This window comes from Ranitomeya variabilis, chromosome 2 (assembly GCF_051348905.1).
Source record: "Ranitomeya variabilis isolate aRanVar5 chromosome 2, aRanVar5.hap1, whole genome shotgun sequence".
Taxonomy (NCBI): domain Eukaryota; kingdom Metazoa; phylum Chordata; class Amphibia; order Anura; family Dendrobatidae; genus Ranitomeya; species Ranitomeya variabilis.
Window position 1 is genome coordinate 795,766,517 of NC_135233.1, and position 21,860 is coordinate 795,788,376.

The window sequence follows — 21,860 nt, forward strand, 5'->3', positions numbered from 1 at the left end:
GACCTGAAGAATGAGCATTTTGCGATTATTCTGAAATGAGTTTTCCTAGGAAAGCTTGTTCACGCTGTCATGCAGAGAAAATGCTCCTTAATGCCCTGTAAGCATCTCCCAGACCTACGGTGGGCAGCTTATACCAATGCTCATGCTGCACACAAAATACAATAGATGGAGACATAATAGATATATTCCCTCTCTTTTGCTAATCATCTCTGTCCTTAATAAATTGCTTTTCTGAAGATAGGACAATACGCATTACGGTTCCCATTTTTCCGACCTAACATAAGCTGAAATTCCAATCAAAGAACAGCAAGCAGATAGCGGCACATTCATCAATCTCGGAAATTGTAAGCCCTCCGGAATATTGAATTAAGCATAGACCTACAAATATCAGCTGCATGCATTTAATATAAGTTGCATAATCAGTTGAATGTGTGAAAAACGCTGCAAAAATTCTGTAAGAATTAACATGCTGAATATAAAAAAATAAATAAAACATGAAAAATCTCATTCACTCTGCTGTTACTATAAAATGCTGTGTTTATACGGAGGCAAAAAGACAACTTGTGAACAGACCCCAACAACCTCAACTCAGGGCTGATAACACAGGGATCACAATAGGGGATGTCACAGCTGACCTGCTCCCCCTCCCTGTACATAGACAACTTCAATACAAAAGATAGGGGTAGGGGTCTAAAGCAGCTATGTACATTTACAATGCCTGGGGGGGAGCCTCTGGCCAGAGGGAAAATTGAACGATTTTTATTTTTAATAAAGATTGTGCTATGTAAAAAAAAAAAAGCCATTTTTTAAAATATATTTAAACACAAAAAATGATATAAATCAATAGTTTATTCTATCTAAAGTAAACCTGTCAAATCGAAAATGCTTTCCAATCCGCAGACAATGTGCTATAGAGCAGGAGGGAAAGGTCAGATTGATTTGGTTACGTGGTAGAAGATACGGTATAACCCAGCTTTTATTCACCTATATTTCTTCCTACTCTGAGCTTCAGAGTCAAGAGGGCGGTCCTACCCGGGGACAGACAACTTTCCTTGCACAGGTGTGCAGAAATGATTGGGATTGTCAAACACAAACTCAAACACTCTCGCACCCCTCCAATCTATTCTCAACTCTGCTGCCCGACTAATCCACCTGTCCCCCCGCTATTCTCCGGCCTCTCCCCTCTGTCAATCCCTTCACTGGCTCCCCATTGCCCAGAGACTCCAGTACAAAACCCTAACCATGACGTACAAAGCCATCCACAACCTGTCTCCTCCTTACATCTGTGACCTCATCTCCCGGTACTTACCTGCACGCAACCTCCGATCCTCACAAGATCTCCTTCTCTACTCCCCTCTTAGCTCCTCTTCCCACAACCATATACAAGATTTCTCTCGCGTATCACCCCTACTCTGGAACCCTCTACCACAACACATCAGACTCTCGCCCACCATCGAAACCTTCAAAAAGAATCTGAAGACCCACCTCTTCCGACAAGCCTACAACCTGCAGTAACCACCGATCGACCAAACCGCTGCACAACCAGCTATATCCTCACCTACTGTATCCTCACCCATCCCTTGTAGATTGTGAGCCTTCGCGGGCAGGGTCCTCTCTCCTACTGTACCTATTATGACTTGTATTGTTCAAGATTATTGTACTTGTTTTTATTATGTATACCCCTCCTCACTTGTAAAGCGCCATGGAATAAATGGCGCTATAACAATAAATAATAATAATAATAATAATAATAATTGTCCGCTTAACTGAAAAGCCCAGATTTAGCAGAGATTTAAAGGAGCAAAACATTTGGGTAGGTGTCCATGGCATCTATTTCAGGCCGATTCTGAACGGAGTCCACTGGAAAAAGCACCTCATAAAATGAACATGCAGATGTAAATCAACTTGCTCTGAACATGTTCCATCTTATGTCACTTCGCTTAATTGCTATAGGGTTTGGAAACCCTTAAGAGGTCATAGGAAATAACATGCTCATTCGTAAGGTATAGAGGGGAGCCACCGCAGGAACAGCAGCGAGGCCTTCAGCCATACAGTCTAAGGAGAACACCCACTGGCGTTTTACTGAATTTACTCAGCTTCACCTAAGAAAGTGCTGCATCTGAGCTGGCATCAAGGCGTCGTTGACGAAGGTACCTTTTGGCTAAGCCGGGGTGACACAAGCGTATGTTCTCTGGTGCCGAATATGCAAAGGACACATGGCTCAAACTCTGTCAGAGATTAATCTGAGTGTCATCTGAGTGTGATCCGAATTTCTCATGCAGCAACTTAATTTCTCCATTGTCTCTGAGTGTGTACATTTGAGTGCACTCTGATGACATCTGAGTGCAGTCCGATGTTTCACAGGCACCTATAGATTTCAATGGGTGAGTGTGAGCTGATTCTCGGCTGCACCAGCTGTATGATGCATTGCTTTCTCATGCCGTATCGGCATGAGAAAAAAAATCACAGATCAGCACTGCCCCATAATATAACACTGGGCCGGGTGCTATGCAATATAACATCAGAAAGCACTTGCCAATGTTATATGCTCATGAACGAGTCCTTATACTGAAACTCTTTCCACAAAATTTTCCATAAATCTGCTCAGTATAGCATGCTGCCTGCAGACTGGACTGCATTCTCAAGACAGTTGGTTTGCTTTAAAGGGTTGATCCATTACCGAAAATGTCCTTTATACATATATATTGTGACACCCAAACCACTTTTGTAATTAGCTTTATTCTAAAATACCTTACACTTCTCCCTATACAGATAATCTGTAAATGTGTTTTTTTACGTCAATCCCTGTGACGTTTCATTTGAGAAAATTCTCAAACAAGGAGTCATCAAAAAGCTGCACTCACGTCCCTGGATGCCGCTGCAGTCACTTACTTTAGTTTTTTTTTTTACATCGCTGCCCTCTGAAGATGCCCTGAATCCATGACACTGATAGAAGCTGTGGGAGAAGCTACTGGCTTCTGTCCCCGCCAGCCACAGGTTCTTACCATGAAAGGAAATGTCATGAAGGGATGGTGATAGAAGCAGGGTGAGTGACAACAGCGCTTCCCCTAAGCTTTTATCATCGCCCCCAAGCTAATCATCATCAGAGGGTGGTGTCCGAAGTAGAGAGAGCGACACCGACACCATCCACTGATGACTATTCTTTTGAGGTTGGTGACAGAAGCTGAGAGGCAGAACTCTTGGCACTCACCCTGCTTCTATCACTGCCCCCTGATGACATCTTGTTTCACAATAAGAAGCTGCAGCTGGTGGGGACAGAAGCAGAGCGTCAGCGCCTCAGTATCTTCTCACGTCTCACGCAGCTTCTATCAGCGCAATAGTTCCAAGACATCTTCAGAGGGCGGCGATTAAAAATACTGTAGTAAGGGACCGCAGCCCCACCCCATGATGACGTTATGTTCTAGGTGGAGTTACAGACGCTACAGGGAAGTGACTGCAGCACCAACATTTTGATGACCCCTCATTTGAGACTTCTCTTACATAAAACATCACAGGCAATGAAGTAAAAAAAAACACATTTAGGTAGTAGCAGGATAGGGAGAAGTGCAGTGTATTTTATAATAAATCAAATTACAAAAGTGCTTATTTTGCAGAGATATATATTTGCAAAGGACATTTTAGAGACCAGGCCAACCCTTTAAGTACCTTTCATGCAAGACAAATTAAATCAATTTCTCATGTAATGGATATACAGTTACAGGTCAACTCACCGTATCGTCCATGCTTATGTGAACCAGTAATAATACAGTAGGCCCAAGCTCCTGTGGTTCTGACATTTCATGGTGGCAAATTTCCACATGCAATACACCCCCAATCTGCTATAATTGCATGCAACAGGTTGACATAACAAAACATATTCATCCACAACTCTTAAAAGTCCTGTCCTGTTGTGTCAGGATCAGGTGAAGGCCTCAAACCAGAAATATCCTGATACACCTTGGTCTATATGAGTAAAAATCCCACTGCTACCCTGGTAATACCGTGACATCATTACTCACTCCATGGATGCCTCTTGGTTATTGCATTCTAGAAGAAGCAAGCTCTCCACAGCACACCTTAAAGAAGGACGAATTTGAGATGGAGAGGAAAAAAATGATATAACTTGACCAAAACTGAGTTTGTAGTCCAATGTCAAATACGTACCTTTTCATTAAAGTGAATTTCTACAAATTTTCCAAAGCGACTACTGTTGTTATTGCGGACAGTCTTTGCATTTCCAAAGGCTTCTAATAAGGGATTAGCTGTGTGGGTGTAAATATAAAGTTTTACTTTACAATGAGAGGAAAAATACTCGGCTGCGGACATATTAAGCATCTCAAATTTTTCAAATATACAACAAAATTCCTTCAAAAAGATTATAATGAAGATAGAGGTCATAGAGATCATCTTCGAAATCGCATTCGTAAATTACATACGTCAAATGAAATGTGATAAGCACAAATTACTTATTTTTACAGAAGTACTTCTGGTTCCTTATGAGGATAATGTTAGAAAATGAGAAAAGTTAGTTAATTGGCACAGACATGGAGAAAATCCTCAGTCAACTCTCAGCAAGCAGAAACATAGAGGTGACCTGGTGAGCCATTGTGAAGCTTATGACAAGAAATATATTACTACAAAAAAGGCTCGTTTCGATTCTTGCATCTACAAGCCTGGCCCTTTGATTCTCTCATGTCTTACTAACCACCTAGCAGGCGAAACCACGGGCACTAGAAATCAACAAGGTCTTATTCTAAAAGTAGCAAATAAAAGCAGCTTGTGATGTAGAGGAGCACTTCTCAAATAAGAGTAAATTGGTAAAGCTCTTGTAGGACACTGGAGAATGGGCCTTTTGTATAGTGTGGAAACACAAAAACATGTCCTTTTACTTGTGAAAAATGGTTCACTATTTCAGTGCTTGGTGACTAATGTCATCTGGAGTAATAACTGAAATGTAGCTGTCACCAAACAGAAAAACGTTAGACTGGACCATCATTTACATATTGTTAATCAAGAGTTAAATTTAGGAAAGTATGCACACCAGCGGTCAAAGGATCTACATCATCAAAATATCCCTACCAAGGCCGCAATGCATGGATTGGCTGCAAAGTTGACAGCCCCATTATCAAATATAAGGCTGTTGACTTTGGGTCAGGAGACCTGCAGCCAATACTTGCATTGGGGTTCAGACTTGGACCTTGAACCATAGATGTGCGAATCAGGTCTAAGTCTCTGTCCACACTGGGTGTTAAAACAATATTTGGCAGATGAGCCATGAAACCGCACATTGTTTCCACTGGACACAATGGAGTCTTCTTTTTTCTTTATTGTATGGAATACCAGTATTGACTAAACCAATCAATTTTTTTTTCTTCAAAAACAGGACCCTAAGGGAGAGGCATGTAAACCTATATAGTGGCATATGTCAGCACCGCTTGTAGGAGGTACAGCACATGTCAGGAGATGCTTACAATGCCTTTGGTTCCCACTAATTTAATCTTTGATAACATCACCTAGATGCCCCTGATTAAAGAGCACAACTTATCACAAAATTAATTAAACGAAAATCTAGGAGCTATAAATCCCTTACACAAAAAAATGAAATTTAAGGTCAGTCAACAATAATTAATTTCAAAAAGAACAGAATATCACTTCCAGTAACAACACTTAATAATTTACGGCTCAAAAATAAATGTCACATACCTTCTACAATTCTCTCATCAATATCCTGTCCAGAACCATAAGACTCCGTGAGATATCTGTAAAAAGAATATATAATATTGAAAAAATATTTTCACAGCTATAGCTGGCCGGTGGCCTCCACCGGCTTCTGTTCACTTCCATGCAAAGATCATGTCTAGTCTAACCACAAGAGTGCTGCTGCCAATCACTAGCTTCAGCAGACTGATGCCCTACAGTACAAAATTACAGCTAAGGTCAGACATTGGGTATAGCAGTGATGTGGGTAGGCGAAAGGAATATCTTGAAGGAAGTAAATGGAGACAAGTGGTGTCCTCCTTAGGAGTGGTGCTGGAATAGCAAGTAAGAATGCTTTGAAGAATGGACTAGTTAGTGGTTTATTTTCATCAAATAACAAAATGCAAACAGAATAAATAAAAGAGAAATTTAAAGTCAATCAACATTTGGTGTAACCACCCTTTGCTTTGAAAACAGCATCAAAAGGATCAATTCTTCTAGGTCCACTTGCACATAGTTTTTGAAAGGCACTCAACAGGGAGACTGTTCCAAACATCTTGGAGAGCCAACCACAGATTTGTTGAGTAAATTCTTCTTTTTCTTCATGTTATCACATACAGATTTGATCATTATGTGTCCAGGGCTCTGTGGTGGCCATATCATTAATTCCAGGACTCCTTATTCTTCTGTACACTTAAGAAAGTTCTTAATGACAATGGCTGTATGTCTGGTATCGACCTGCTATAGGATAAACCTGAAGACAATCTGATGCATCCATGATAGTACTGCATGATAGATAAGTATTTGCCTGCATTTCTCAGCATCGAGGACAACGTCGAGAGCTGTAACGAAGAGGTCAGCAACGAAACTTCAGATGAAAAACACAACATGATTACTTCTCTCTTCTAAAATGAAAAATGTCCACCAGTGCTCAGAGATCAGCTCAGAACTGGAAGCAACCAGTGGGACCCCAACTACATCCATCTAGGGTCTACAAAAGCTTGGCCAGAAGTCTTTATGGAAGAATTGCAGCCAAAAGCCAACATTTCTACATGGAAATAACGCCAAGAGACAACTGTACATGAAAACATAGGAACTGGTTTGAAGAAAAATACCAGCAGATGCGCTGCACTAATGAGTCAAAATGTGAAATATTTGGTTTTAACCCAAGGGTTTGTTCTCTGAAGGGCTGGAGAATGGTACAATAATGCGTCAGGCAATAATGAAGCATGGTGGAGGCTCCTTGCAAGTTTGGAGCTGCAATTCAGCAAATGGAGATGGGAATTTGGTCAAATCAACGATGTTGTCAATGCTGAGAAGGGCGGTTACACCAAATATTGATTTGATTTCTCCATTGGTAATTCATTTGCATTCTGTTAATTGCTATAAACAAACTCTTAACACTTGTTTTTTTTAAACCATACTTAATTTGAATTTTTTTTTTTATTTCCTGCCCTGTTCATTTGCACACTACTATACAGTCATGGCCAAAAGTATTCACACCCCTGAAATTCTGTCAGATAATACTCAGTTTCTTCCTGAAAATGATTGCAAACACAAATTCTTTGGTATTATTATCTTTATTTAATTTGTCTTAAATGAAAAAACACAAAAGAGAATGAAGCAAAAAGCAAAACATTGATCATTTCACACAAAACTTCAAAAATGGGCCAGACAAAAGTATTGGCACCCTCAGCCTAATACTTGGTTGCACAACCTTTAGCCAAAATAACTGCGACCAACTGCTTCCGGTAACCATCAATGAGTTTCCTACAATGCTCTGCTGGAATTTTAGACCATTCTTCTTTGGCAAACGGCTCCAGGTCCCTGATATTTGAAGGGTGCCTTCTCCAAACTGCCATTTTTATATCTCTCCACAGGTGTTCTATGGGATTCAGGTCTGGACTCATTGCTGGCCACCTTAGAAGTCTCCAGTGCTTTCTCTCAAACCATTTTCTAGTGCTTTTTGAAGTGTGTTTTGGGTCATTGTCCTGCTGGAAGACCCATGACCTCTGAGGGAGACCCAGCTTTCTCACACTGGGCCCTACATTATGCTGCAAAATTTGTTGGTAGTCTTCAGACTTCATAATGCCATGCACACGGTCAAGCAGTCCAGTGCCAGAGGCAGCAAAGCAACCCCAAAACATCAGGGAACCTCCGCCATGTTTGACTGTAGGGACCGTGTTCTTTTCTTTTCTCCTGTAAACTCTATGTTGATGCCTTTGCCCAAAAAGCTCTACGTTTGTCTCATCTGACCAGAGAACATTCTTCCAAAACGTTTTAGGCTTTTTCAGGTAAGTTTTGGCAAACTCCAGCCTGGCTTTTTTATTTTCTCGGTGTAAGAAGTGGGGTCTTCCTGGGTCTCCTACCACACAGTCCTTTTCATTCAGACGCCGACGGATAGTACGGGTTGACACTGTTGTACCCTCGGACTGCAGGGCAGCTTGAACTTGCTTGGATGTTAGTCGAGGTTCTTTATCCAACATCCGTACAATCTTGCGTTGAAATCGCTTGTCAATTTTTCTTTTCCGTCCACATCTAGGGAGGTTAGCCACAGTGCCATGGGCTTTAAACTTCTTGAAGACACTGCGCACGGTAGACACAGGAACATTCAGGTCTTTGGAGATGGACTTGTAGCCTTGAGATTGCTCATGCTTCCTCACAATTTGGTTTCTCAAGTCCTCAGACAGTTCTTTGGTCTTCTTTCTTTTCTCCATGCTCAATGTGGTACACACAAGGACACAGGACAGAGGTTGAGTCAACTTTAATCCATGTCAACTGGCTGCAAGTGTGATTTAGTTATTGCCAACACCTGTTAGGTGCCACAGGTAAGTTACAGGTGCTGTTAATTACACAAATTAGAGAAGCATCACATGATTTTTCGAACAGTGCCAATACTTTTGACCACCCCCTTTTTTATGTTTGGTGTGGAATTATATCCAATTTGGCTTTAGGACAATTCTTTTTGTGTTTTTTTCATTTAAGACAAATTAAATGAAGATAATAATACCAAAGAATTTGTGTTTGCAATCATTTTCAGGAAGAAACTGAGTATTATCTGACAGAATTGCAGGGGTGTGAATACTTTTGGCCATGACTGTATGTAATTAAGGACACCCGACTTACATACGACTTGTTCTTACAAACAGAGGCTTTTCAGCAGAGGGTCTCCAATCACAGCCAAAGTGAACCGCGTTTCAATAGTTATAGTAATGTATGTACATTAAAGGAAGCTGGCTCTTGTTAAAATTGCATGGCGCTAGGTTGTCAAAAAGGTGCAAGACAAGAGAAAAAGGCGACGTGTTTCGACTGCAAACTGAGGTCTTAATCTGAGCTATCAAAGCATCAATTTGTCTAGTTCTTGAAGGAACTAGTCAGGGAAGATGTTCCAAATATCATGAATTTATAGAACACCATTAATCTTGACTAAATTCCCAAACTTGCAAAGATGAGTAACTGCCTTTTGTTAAAGCCAAATATTTTACATTTTGACTCATTAGTCCATTTGAAGGTATGGCTTTCGGCCACAATTGTTCCATAAAGACCACTTTCAGTTAGACTTCTCCAAACAGAAGGAGGGTGTAGCCGAGTCCCATTGGGTTCTGCCAGCTGTTAGCGGATAATACAAAAATAGAGAAAGCGCTCTGTGGATCTAGTTTCAATACCAGATAATGCACTGTTCACCCGGGGACGTTGTGCATAGCAAACACAACACTGGAGAGGGGGTGAGAGTCCACTAGAGACAACTGCAGCTCAGACCGCTGGTTCCTAGAAACATATTACTGGAACTGAAATGAAAGTTTCAAAATTAGAAAAAACATGCGGGACATCCAGGTGCTGCCAGCAGATGAAGGATGCCCAAACTCAGGTAGATGAAGAGTTTTTATTGTATTGCGCATTTTGGAGTTGATCAGACTCCTTACTCAGATACATTTAAGTTTAATCATTCATCCACTGGCAGTGTCAGGAATATCCTGCAAGTTTCTTCTGATTCTGAAAAGATGTGAGCTGATGGCACTGCTGGACATCTTCCAGTTTTAGAGAAGTAAGAAATATGTGGCTTTCATCTGCTGCACAGTTTCCTTGGCCAAACCACTGCTTTTCTGGTCTTCCGCCCATTTCTTAGGGTCCTCAATTCTGAGAAACACAGGCAGATACTTATCCACCATACAATACCATGGATTGGATTCACATGTATTCAGCAGCAAGCCACAACCCAAAACATACAGTCAATGGCATATATACACATACACACGTATACAATATCTTACTCAAGCCGTGTGAGGGTTGCTTTCTGGTCAAGCATTTTAAGGGCCTGAACACAAGATTATGAAGCGCTGAAGGACCAAGATCAGCAGGAGTAAGGGTACGCACTCTCGGTCAGGACTTGTAGCGTCCAAAAAGCTGCGTTCTACATTACAAGCAGAGTAGGTGGGATTTATAGAAATCCCATGCCCTCTGTACTTCTATCATGCTCCTGGCAAATACAGTCTATTGCTCACTTGTAATATGGTCAGAAAATATCTTAATTAATACAAGATTTAACAAGAACCAACGAATAATACCTCCGCTAGGAAGGATACTTTACAGATGTTTTTTCACTATGCCTATAGCTAATTTGAGGAATTAATGCAATGAATGTAGAAATGATATCACTGATTCAATATTCTAATAAATGTGGAGAATCCTTATTCATTTACTGTACACAAACCTCAGAACAAACTTTGTATTTTCTGTCTTGCCGGCTCCCGACTCTCCAGACACGATGATTGATTGGCTCATCTTCAAAACCTTCATGTCTCGAAAAGCCTTATCAGCTGGAACAAAATGTATTGTAATAAACAACAATTTAATGCTTCAGCAACTCCCAACTAACAGTAGTGATTTACTTTAAGTTTGCTTCTATAAGGAGCGACTCAAAAAAGTCATAATCGGGAGGTAGTTTTAGTTCTTCTTTAATTGCAGCCCTGTCAATGACCAATGACTAACGTGTTAATAGGTCATTTAACTCTGTAGTTGTCCAAGAAGTCTTTTCACAAGAACCACATTTACCATTTAGAATGCTGTGCCCCTGAAGGGGATTTTACGTTTTCATGTTCTCAGTGCAACATTATGTATATTGGTTTAATTTAGTTTTCCATTTATTATTCCATTTTATTCCAAAACAAAACACTGTATTCACCTCCCAGTCTGTTGAAGGCCCTCTACTACTGGCTACTCTGCCCCCAACTAGTCTCCTGGCATGCTCAATGTCTCATGACTGCTTTGCGGTTTGGACTGAATGTAAAGGCTGCAGGTTATCAGCAGCCACTGATTGGTTGTAGTTGTCATGTGACATCATTTACGCCAGGAGACTAACCGGGAACAAAGCAGCCATGGTGGATAACTAGTGACAGCCCTGGAAAAAGAGTACAGTTTTTCTTGTTTCATTTTTAAAATTCCTCACCTTTCTGGGGTCCTCCAGCACCAGCTCCCTGTGGCTGTTCAAGCCTCTGCATTTTGGCTACAGTCGTCAGTGCACTTCACCACTGTAGCCAATCACTGACCTCTTTGGTTGTGCCGAAGTAGACAGTACGAGTTGCCGAGCTCAGTGATTAGCTACAGCGGTGATCTGTACTGTTAATAGGACGTCACTACTGCAGGTAAAACACTGACACCAGAGCAACGGCAGGGAGCCAACGTTGGACACTGAGAAGGCAAGCACCTGATTGGTTTGTTATTTTACAGTGTTTGGGGTCCACTTTCTTGAAAGCGGACAATCCCTTAAATTCACATATTAGACTTTTTTTTTTTTTTTTAGAACAGGTACTTGATTAACCCCTTCCCGACCTTTGACACCACGTAGGCGTCATGAAAGTCGGTGCCAATCCGACCTGTGACGCCTATGTGGCGTCATGGAAAGATCGCATCCCTGCAGATCGGGTGAAAGGGTTAACTCCATTTTCACCCGATCTGCAGAGACAGGGGGAGTGGTACTTCAGCCCAGGGGGGGCTTCACCCCCCCGTGGCTACGATCGCTCTGATTGGCCGCTGAAAGTGAAACAGCCAATCAGAGCGATTTGTAATATTTCACCTATGCAAATGGTGAAATATTACAATCCAGCCATGGCCGATGCTGCAATAGCACCTGCCATGGCTGGAGACCCCGATCTGCCCCCCCCCACCCCACCGATCGCCCCCCCAGTCGTCCTTTCTGCCCCGATCTCCTGTCCGCTCCCCTCCTCCCTCCTGTCCGCTCCCCCGGTCCTCTTGTCCGCTCCCCCGGTCCTCCGATCCCCCCCCCCCCCCCCGTGTTCCGATCCCACCCCCCCATACTTACCTAGCTTTGATGTCCCTCCCGGTGTCCGGCCGTCTTCTCCATGGGCGCCGCCATCTTGGAAAATGGCGGGCGCATGCGCAGTGCGCCCGCCGAATCTGCCAGCCAGCAGATTCATTACAAGTACATTTTGATCGCTGTGGTAGGTTCTATCGCAGCGATCAAAATAAAAAAATAATAAATAACCCCCCCCCTTTATCACCCCCATAGGTAGGGACAATAATAAAATAAAGAAAATATTTTTTTTTCTTTTTCCACTAGGGTTAGGGTTAGAACTAGGGTTAGAACTAGGGGTAGGGTTAAGGGTAGGGTTAGGGTTACGGGTAGGGTTAGGGTGATGGCATGTGCACACAGTGCGGATTTGGCTGCGGATCCGCAGCGGATTGGCAGCGGATCCGCAGCGGATTGGCAGCGGATCCGCAGCGGATTGGCAGCGGATTGGCCGCGGATTGGTCGCGGATCCGCAGCGGATTGGCCGCGGATCCGCAGCGGATTGGCCGCTGAGAATTCGAAGCAGTTTTCCATCAGGTTTACAGTACCATGTACACCTATGGAAAACCAAATCCGCTGTGCCCATGGTGCGGAAAATTCCGTGCAGAAACGCTGCGTTGTATTTTCCGCAGCATGTCAATTCTTTGTGCGGATTCCGCAGCGTTTTACACCTGTTCCTCAATAGGAATCAGCAGGTGAAATCCGCACAAAAAAACACTGGAAATCTGCTGTAAATCCGCAGGTAAAACGCAGTGCCTTTTACCTGCAGATTTTTTAAAAATCGTGCGGAAAAATCTCACACGAATCCGCAACGTGGGCACATAGCCTCAGGGTTAGGGTTGGAATTAGAGTTAGGGTTGGAATTAGGGCTAGGGTTTGAAATAGGGTTAAGATTAGGCTTGTGGTTAGGGTTACGGATAGGGTTAGGGGTGTGTTGGGGTTACAGTTGTGGTTAGGGTTGGGATTAGGGTTATGGCTACAGTTGGGATTAGGATTAGGGGTGTGTTGGGGTTAGTGTTGAAGTTAGAATTGAGGGGTTTCCACTGTTTAGGCACATCAGGGGTCTCCAAACGCAACATGGCGCCACCATTGATTCCAGCCAATCTTGCGTTCAAAAAGTCAAATGGTGCTCCCTCCTTTCCAAGCCCCGATGTGCGCCCAAACAGTGGTTTACCCCCACATTTGGGGTACCAGCGTACTCAGGACAAACTGGGCAACAACTGTTGGGGTCCAATTTCTCCTGTTACCCTTGCAAAAATAAAAAATTACTTGCTAAAACATAATTTTTGAGGAAAGAACAATTATTTTTTATTTTCACGGCTCTGCGTTATAAACTTCTGTGAAGCACTTGGGGGTTGAAAGTGCTCACCACACATCTAGATAAGTTCCTTCGGGGGTCTAGTTTCCAAAATGGGGTCACTTGTGGGGTGTTTCTACTGTTTAGGCACATCAGGGGCTCTGCAAATGCAATGTGACGCCCGCAGACCATTCCATCAAAGTCTGCATTTCAAATGTCACTACTTCCCTTCCGAGCCCTGACTTGTGCCCAAACAGTGGTTTACCCCCACATATGGGGTATCAGCGTACTCAGGAGAAACTGGACAACAACTTTTGGGGTCCAATTTCTCCTGTTACCCTTGGGAAAATAAAAAATTGTGGGCTAAAAAATCATTTTTGAGAAAAGAAAAATTATTTTTTATTTTCATGGCTCTGCGTTATAAACTTCTGTGAAGCACTTGGGGGTTCAAAGTGCTCACCACACATCTAGATTAGTTCCTTGGGAGGTCTAGTTTCCAAAATGGGGTCACTTGTGCGGGAGCTCCAATGTTTAGGCACACAGGGGCTCTCCAAACGCGACATGGTGTCCGCTAATGATTGGAGCTAATTTTCCATTCAAAAAGCCAAATGGCGTGCCTTCCCTTCCGAGCCCTGCCGTGCGCCCAAACAGTGGTTTACCCCCACATATGGGGTATCATCGTACTCAGGACAAACTGGACAACAACATTTGGGGTCCAATTTCTCCTATTACCCTTGGGAAAATAAAAAATTCTGGGCTAAAAATCATTTTTGAGGAAAGAAAAATTATTTTTTTATTTTCACGGCTCTGCGTTATAAACTTCTGTAAAGCACCTGGGGGTTATAAGTGCTCACTATGCATCTAGATACGTTCCTTGGGGGGTCTAGTTTCCAAAATGGGGTCACTTGTAGGGGAGCTCCAATGTTTAGGCACACAGGGGCTCTCCAAACGCGACATGGTGTCCGCTAACGATTGGAGCTAATTTTCCATTCAAAAAGTCAAATGGCACGCCTCCCCTTCCGAGCCTTGCCGTGCACCCAAACAGTGGTTTACCCCCACATATGAGGTATCGGCATACTCAGGAGAAATTGCCCAACAAATTTTAGGATCCATTTTATCCTGTTGCCCATGTGAAAATGAAAGAATTGAGGCTAAAAGAAATTTTGTGTGAAAAAAAAGTACTTTTTCATTTTTACGGATCAATTTGTGAAGCACCTGGGGGTTTAAAGTGCTCACTATGCTTCTAGATAAGTTCCTTGGGGGGTCTAGTTTCCAAAATGGGGTCACTTGTGGGGGAGCTCCAATGTTTAGGCACACGGGGGCTCTCCAAACGCGACATGGTGTCCGCTAAAGATTGGAGCCAATTTTTCATTCAAAAAGTGAAATGGCGCTCCTTCCCTTCCGAGCCCTGCCGTGCGCCCAAACAGTGGTTTACCCCCACATATGAGGTATCAGCGTACTCAGGACAAATTGGACAACAACGTCCGTGGTCCAGTTTCTCCTTTTACCCTTGGGAAAATAAAAAAATTGTTGCTAAAAGATCATTTTTGTGACTAAAAAGGTAAATGTTCATTTTTTACTTCCATGTTGCTTCTGCTGCTGTGAAACACCTGAAGGGTTAATAAACTTCTTGAATGTGGTTTTGAGCACCTTGAGGGGTGCAGTTTTTAGAATGGTGTCACTTTTGGGTATTTTCAGCCATATAGAACCCTCAAAATGACTTAAAATGTGAGGTGGTCCCTAAAAAAAATGGTTTTGTAAATTTTGTTGTAAAAATGAGAAATCACTGGTCAAATTTTAACCCTTATAACTTCCTAGCAAAAAAAAAAATTGTTTCCAAAATTGTGCTGATGTAAAGTAGACATGTGGGAAACGTTATTTATTAACTATTTTGTGTCACATAACTCTCTGGTTTAACAGAATAAAAATTCAAAATGTGAAAATTGCGAAATTTTCAAAATTTTCGCCAAATTTCCATTTTTTTCACAAATAAACTCAGAAATTATCGACCTAAATTTACCACTAACATGAAGCCCAATATGTCACGAAAAAACAATCTCAGAATCGCTAGGATCCGTTGAAGCGTTCCTGAGTTATTATCTCATAAAGGGACACTGGTCAGAATTGCAAAAAACGGCAAGGTCATTAAGGCAAAAATAGGCTGGGTCATGAAGGGGTTAAAATATCATACAATCTAAGACACATTTCAATTTATTAAATCCTGGCAGAAATGCTGACTAAGCTAAATATTTTGCAGAAGCAAAAATGAATGCAAAAACAAGACAAAGACAATTAGGAAGCAATGATACATACCTATCGCATATACATGTGGTGGTAAAGTTCCCAGTGATCGACCCTGGTACATTTTAATATACTCGGAGGTATAGAGTTTGGGGACATCAAAATATGGATTCACTGCTATCAAAATATTGGCCACATAGGTCTAGCAAAAAAAAAAAAAAAAAAAAGTAGCAATAAAACTTTCAACACAAACAGCAATGCTTTATATCAGTACAAGAAAAAAGTTTAGGGCAAATTCTTTATTTTATTTGTGCCTCTTTTTCTACAGATTTTGGCGTTTTTCATTTGCGCCTCATTCTTCTTTCTGTTGCACCTTTATTTAAGCCTATTTTACACGTTTGCATGTTTTTTTGATTCATCATTGTTTGCAGAGTTTGGGATTTCCAGATGTTTTCGGCTAATTTATCAATTATGACATTTTAAAAATTTGCAGCGTTTTTTGTGTAAATTTACAACTGGAGTTATTTCACGTACATGTGACATTTTTGACAAAATGTTGCAACATTTTAGCCAAGCTTGCAGAGTTTTTGAATTAAAAAAAAAAAAAAAAACACTAAACAAGTTAACAGACAAAAAAAAAGCACATTTTTGATTTTACATAAAATTCATGAACTATGTGCACGGTTTTGAAAAATTCAAGGAAAAAAAGTGACTTCTCAAAAAAAAAATCACACATGAAGAATCAGGCTCCTTGTGCCTAAATATATACTTTACTTTCCTAAGTCACAATCCTATAAGCATGTACAAGGACTAAAACTGCACAAACTATAGATTAACACAAAGCAGTCTTTCTGGTACTATGATGTTACCCTAAAGTTAAAGTGTTCAACACTTGAAGTGATAGAAATTGCCAAGAATGTCCTAGTCGAGAATCAAAATTAAAAACAAAACACGAAGAACCAGACGAGAAAATAAAAAGTAAAACCCAAGCTTTACTAGACAGTTTATTAACCCTATGCTTAAGCAGATGAAAAGAGCAAAAAGCTAAAACCTAGTTACTAGGTGTCAATTACCATTATTTCGCCTAGGAAACAGTGTCAACCCTATATTGCAGCTGTCACTGTTTTGGCAGATGGCAAGATTACTTTTGTAATTTGGTCAGAATTAATTAAGCACAATTAGGCAACTTGATAGTAGTATAAAAGATTAAGCCTGTCATATGAGCCAGGAGGTGTCAAAGGAGACCTGTGCACGTTCCGCTTAAAAACAAGGAAGAAGAGAATGAAGTCTGGCAAGCCTCGAGCTACATTAGGAACTATCTAGTCTGACAAAGACCGCCGCCACCCTACAGAAAAAGTAACCATTTGGTCATCCACTTTTAAAGATGACCTTTCACCAAATTCTTCATGTTGAAATGGACACCTGATAATAGGCGCCGCAGAGCAGAATAAAACGTTTTTCTTTTTGCCTCCTCATCGTAGAGATATTAGCTATCAAAGTATCTGGCACCTAAACAGTTAAAAAAAAAGTACGTACAAGCGGGCATTATCAGAGAGATTTCACTGCAGTCATGTAATTCTTCCCCTTTCTGACTCTTACCAATCATAAATAGGAAGCAACACCCTGGAGAAAGAATAACTTGCCCCCACAATAGCATTGATAAACAGTCTGCTCTCCTCACTGCAGCGTGATGACTGACGTGCTGGAGCACAGCAGAGCTGAGTGTGGTTAACAGACAGATTCCAGCTCTCATCTCTGATAGTCAGTATAGGGGGAGGGGCAGTACAGCAAAAGTCTGCTTACAAACACTTCTAGTAGTTCTCCTCTAAAATTCAAATGAGTCAAAGCAAGTGTAGTGCTGCCAACTGTACTGCTTCTCTCCTCAAACAACATGCTCTGTCATTATGTCTCACATTGGCCTGTTCTAAGTTGTAGTGGGGGCGTGTTCTTTTCCCCTTGTATATGGATGCCTGCTTATGATTGGTAGAGCTAGCTGCACTATGAGAAGAGAGCTCCTAAAAGTGTTTGTAACGAAACTGCTAGAAATGAGACCTGAAAGCTGTTAGATCACCACACTCAGGTCTGCTGTGCTCCAGCCCTTGTCATCACTCTGTAGTGAGGAAATAAGACCGTGCCTCAATACTATTATTGGGGCTTGTTCCTCTTTCACCAGTGTGCTGATGCCTATTTATTATTGGTCAGCAACAGAACAGGAAGTACACGCCCCCAGTGAAATCTCTCTGGGAATCCCCACTTGGACTTTAAAAATAACTGCTTATGTGCCAAATATACCGATTGCTAATATCCCTGCAACAGAGTGGTGAAATAAATAAAAAAAATATATATATTATTCTACTGTACATCGCATAACAAAAAAAATGGTCAGAGCAAATTTGCGGCATTTCCATGAGTGAGCTAGTCCGCAAGTAACTCCTAGTTACTGTGTGTATATACTGTAAGAGTATGCTCACACAACCTAATTGCAGTTCATTTTTCTGTACCAAAAACTAGAGAGTGCTGACAGGAAAACTGCTGCACACAATATATGTGTTTTTTCCCATTCATTATAATGGGTAAAAATTACTAAAAAAAAAAAAAAAAAAAGGTTGAAAGAATTGACATGTATCAGATTGGAAAAAAACACTGATGATTAACATGTCCATGGAAATAAAAGCAGTGGGAACATGAGATTTCAGATCTCCAATTTATTTTGATAGTAGTGTAATACACTGAGTAAAATATGGAGCAAAAACACTGCAATTCCACCACGTGTGAACATGAGTATTTAGTTACAGATTATTACAGCATTTCAGCACCTATTCTGTAAATTAGGTTACTTGCATTTTTTTTAAATGCTATTATATTGTGTTTTTTCGTCTCTTTTTAATATGTTATGTTTTACATGAAGGCGCTTTGTTGTTATACTTCCTGGTATTTGGCTTTGAGAAAACTTTATTGATACAGGCATGTGAGGATTACGTACATTTTTTACCTGCAGATTTTCTGCATCTAATGTAATTCTATGTGAAAAATCCACACATAGAACTCGGCGTACCCGCAATACAAAATGACAGGTTGCGGATTTCAAACACGCACCGCAGGTTAGTTTATGTGGTGTAAAAACTAAAATAAATAAATAAAACATAGCAGGCATGAGATTTCTATACAACCCATCCATTATGCTGGGAATGTAAGTCACTTTATTTCTGAGCAGTAAAATAGGCAACGTCAAAATCTTATCGGGGGGATTTAGCCTGACACTTGGAGTAACAATCATTATATTTGATTTTTTTCTCCCCGTTCTTGATAGATCTACTGTAAAAACAAATTGATGGTACAGGGACTTACATATATTTTATCTTTACTATATCGAACTTTAATGTTATGGAGGAGGGTAGCTTCATTGAGATACATCAAAGAACCTGCAAACAAAATAACGAGAGAATTATTAGTTTACAACTAGCATTGCCCTTCAATACCTTACTGAAAACTTGTCTGCTGTGATATTACAATAATGGTCATTCATAAAACAACTCATGGTAAAAAGTAGTGCATTTCTAATAAATAAGACACTGGCAGAGTTTAAAAGGTGAATCTCCACCATTGTGGGAAGTTAAATCCTGGCAAAATGTAATGGTTTTGAAAGATAACATACAGCAGACATGACTTTTGGATATTTCGATGCTTTTCTTCATTAGTTTTCATATAATGCGATAGCCTTAGGCCTAGAGTCTATGACTGGAGCCTTCCAAGCTAATCCGTAAGGCTCTACTTATTTGGCAGAGGCCAAAGGAGTGTCCATTTGGCATCCATAAGGCTGGTACATGTTGGTATACCTTTAATACGGTATGGAATAGCGCAGTAGACTAAAAAAAGGTATATAGTAAACAGAAAGGTAGAACATTTCACTTAGGTGATGTTCACATTTGTGGATTTAACTATTCACATGTTGGTGTACATAGGTGCAGAGATATTGCTCCTTAGAAGCATTGTTACTAGTGGAGAACACCCCTGTATTGGCTCAGATTTGGTTTCTGTCCAATTTTTATGGAATTCAACGGGAAAAATGTCCATTGTCCATCATGAGTCGAAGACATGAAGAGGTACTTTAAGACGCCATACATATGTATGGGCACTGTAAGAAGTACAGAGCATAACACGGCCATATTCATCTATTCGAAGGACAACTCCGTAACGCGTAGCAATACATTTTAAATATTTGTTTTTAAATAATTTTTGCCTCATGTTTGGACACTGATGACTCGGCAGCGCTATATGCACCACCTGAAAATCCAATTTTTTCTACTATTTGGATCTGGACCCCGACGGTATCTTGAAGAGCAGCACCTAACAGAGTTCTCCTCCAGTTTACCCAGTGATGTGTCTCAGTTGCATATCTTCCATAGGTGAGCAGTAATTTAATCATTCTCAGATCTCTTACCTTGTTGATCCACACACGGTGCGCCTTCTTTCTCCTTCTTGATCTATTTGAAGGACAGGTCATTATCACTGTACACCAGAAACACCCCTTTTAGGTTTCTCCAGGTGTCTGGCACATTGGGATTTGGCCAAGGGGCTCAACTCTAATGTAGGCTACTAATTATGAGCGAACATGCTTGGATAAGGTCTTATTCAAGCATGCTCGTGTGCTAACCGGGTGTCTTCGGCGTGCTCGAATAATATGTTCGAGTCCCTGCGGCTGTTAGACAGCTGCAACACATGTAGGGAATGCCTGTTGGTTAGGTAATCCCTGCTTGTGTTGAGGCCGTCTAACAGCCACAAAAAATGCAGCTGCGGGGTCTCGAACACAGTATTATGCGAGCACGCCGGAGACACTCTGTTAGCAACCGAGCACGTTCGCTCATCACTATAGGCTACCAATCAATTTTTAAGCTATTCAAAAAAAAAAAAAAGACAATTAAAATGAACTTAAAATAATCATATCTAGTTATGAGTGTACTCGTTGCTCTGGTTTTCCCCGAGCACGCTCGGGTGGTCTCAGAGTATTTATGACTGCTCGGAGATTTAGTTTTCATTGCGGTAGCTGAATGATTTACAGCTACTAGCCAGGCTGAGTACATGTGGGGATTCCCTAGCAACCAGGCAACCCCCACATGTACTCAGCCTGGCTAGTAGCTGTAAATCATTCTGCTGTGGTGATCGATGTAAATACTTTTCTGCCCAATGATGACAGAAGTATTCTAGGAGTGATACCTTTATTGGCTAACCAGAAAATAATATGTTTGCAAGCTTTCAGAGCACAGTGGCTCCTTCTTCAGGCAAGATTACAAATAGATTAATAAGAGACAAGCACAACATTTAAAGAATAATCTTGCCTGAAGAAGGAGCCACTGTGCTCTGAAAGCTTGCAAACATATTATTTTCTGGTTAGCCAATAAAGGTATCACTCCTAGAATACTTCTGTCATCATTGGGCAGAAAAGTATTCACATCGATTTTTCTGGCTAACACGGTACCACAATACAATTTGTTATTGTACATCATGCTGTGGTGATGAAAACTAAATCTCCGAGCAGGTCTAAATACTCAGAGATCACCAGAGCGTGCTCGGGAAAACCCAAGCAACGAGTATATTCGCTCATCACTAATCATATCCCACCACAGGAGCATGTGAGGGTGCTGCCAATAAGTGGTTCAGCTGTGGTCAGTGGTTGGTTGCAGTGTTCACACACCACGACTTTGGGATATCATTACTGTAGGACCTGGGATTGGGCAACAGAGGATTGGTCATAAAAGAAGATTTGACTTTTTTTTTTCATTTTACCACTCCATTTAAAAAATAGGAAACAGCCCATTTACGGCAGAGTAAACACCTATAAGGCTCTTAAAAATTATTTAATTAAAAGAAAAGTTAACCACAGGGGGTTCCGACTGCCGTTCACTGTGGAACCGAACTGCTGGAATCGGGGCTTTAGAATCCCCAAAAAGGGGCTCTGCAGTTCCGTCCTGAATGGACCAGAGGTGTGCATCCTCGACCTCTGCTTCATTCATTGTATGTGGGACTTCTGAGGGAAGCGCTTGGTTATTTACAGCAATACCCTTGAAAATAAAAAAGTGGGCCTGCAGATTTCTGTTCTGGGGGGTTCCAAATCCCCGATCTTGGGATGTCAGAGGTCAGACCCACAGCAAATCAGCAGGTTAGCCCAATTTTTATTTTTCATTTCTTTTAACTAACCCTTTTATGCATCTCCTGTAGGCCCTGGAGAAGGAGCTGTACTCACTGGAGAATATTATTCTAGGACATTGCTCTGTACTTAACTCCAAATCATTCAGCTGCAATATAATATGTACACCTTCC

The 21,860-nt window shown here is 41.2% G+C and overlaps 1 protein-coding gene across 8 annotated transcripts in view; it reads right to left on the minus strand.

Moving 5' to 3' along the window:
- The window catches only part of MYO6 (myosin VI), a 278,543-nt gene that overhangs the window by 176,264 nt on the left and 80,419 nt on the right, over positions 1-21,860 (minus strand). For all 8 annotated transcript variants that reach the window (XM_077289865.1, XM_077289864.1, XM_077289863.1 and 5 more), the window contains exons 4-8: positions 18,891-18,964; positions 15,615-15,744; positions 10,409-10,514; positions 5,704-5,759; positions 4,165-4,262 (exon numbers count right to left, since the gene is read on the minus strand). In XM_077289865.1, the coding sequence (XP_077145980.1) occupies positions 4,165-4,262; positions 5,704-5,759; positions 10,409-10,514; positions 15,615-15,744; positions 18,891-18,964 (464 nt within the window). The remainder of the gene's footprint in view (positions 1-4,164; positions 4,263-5,703; positions 5,760-10,408; positions 10,515-15,614; positions 15,745-18,890; positions 18,965-21,860) is intronic.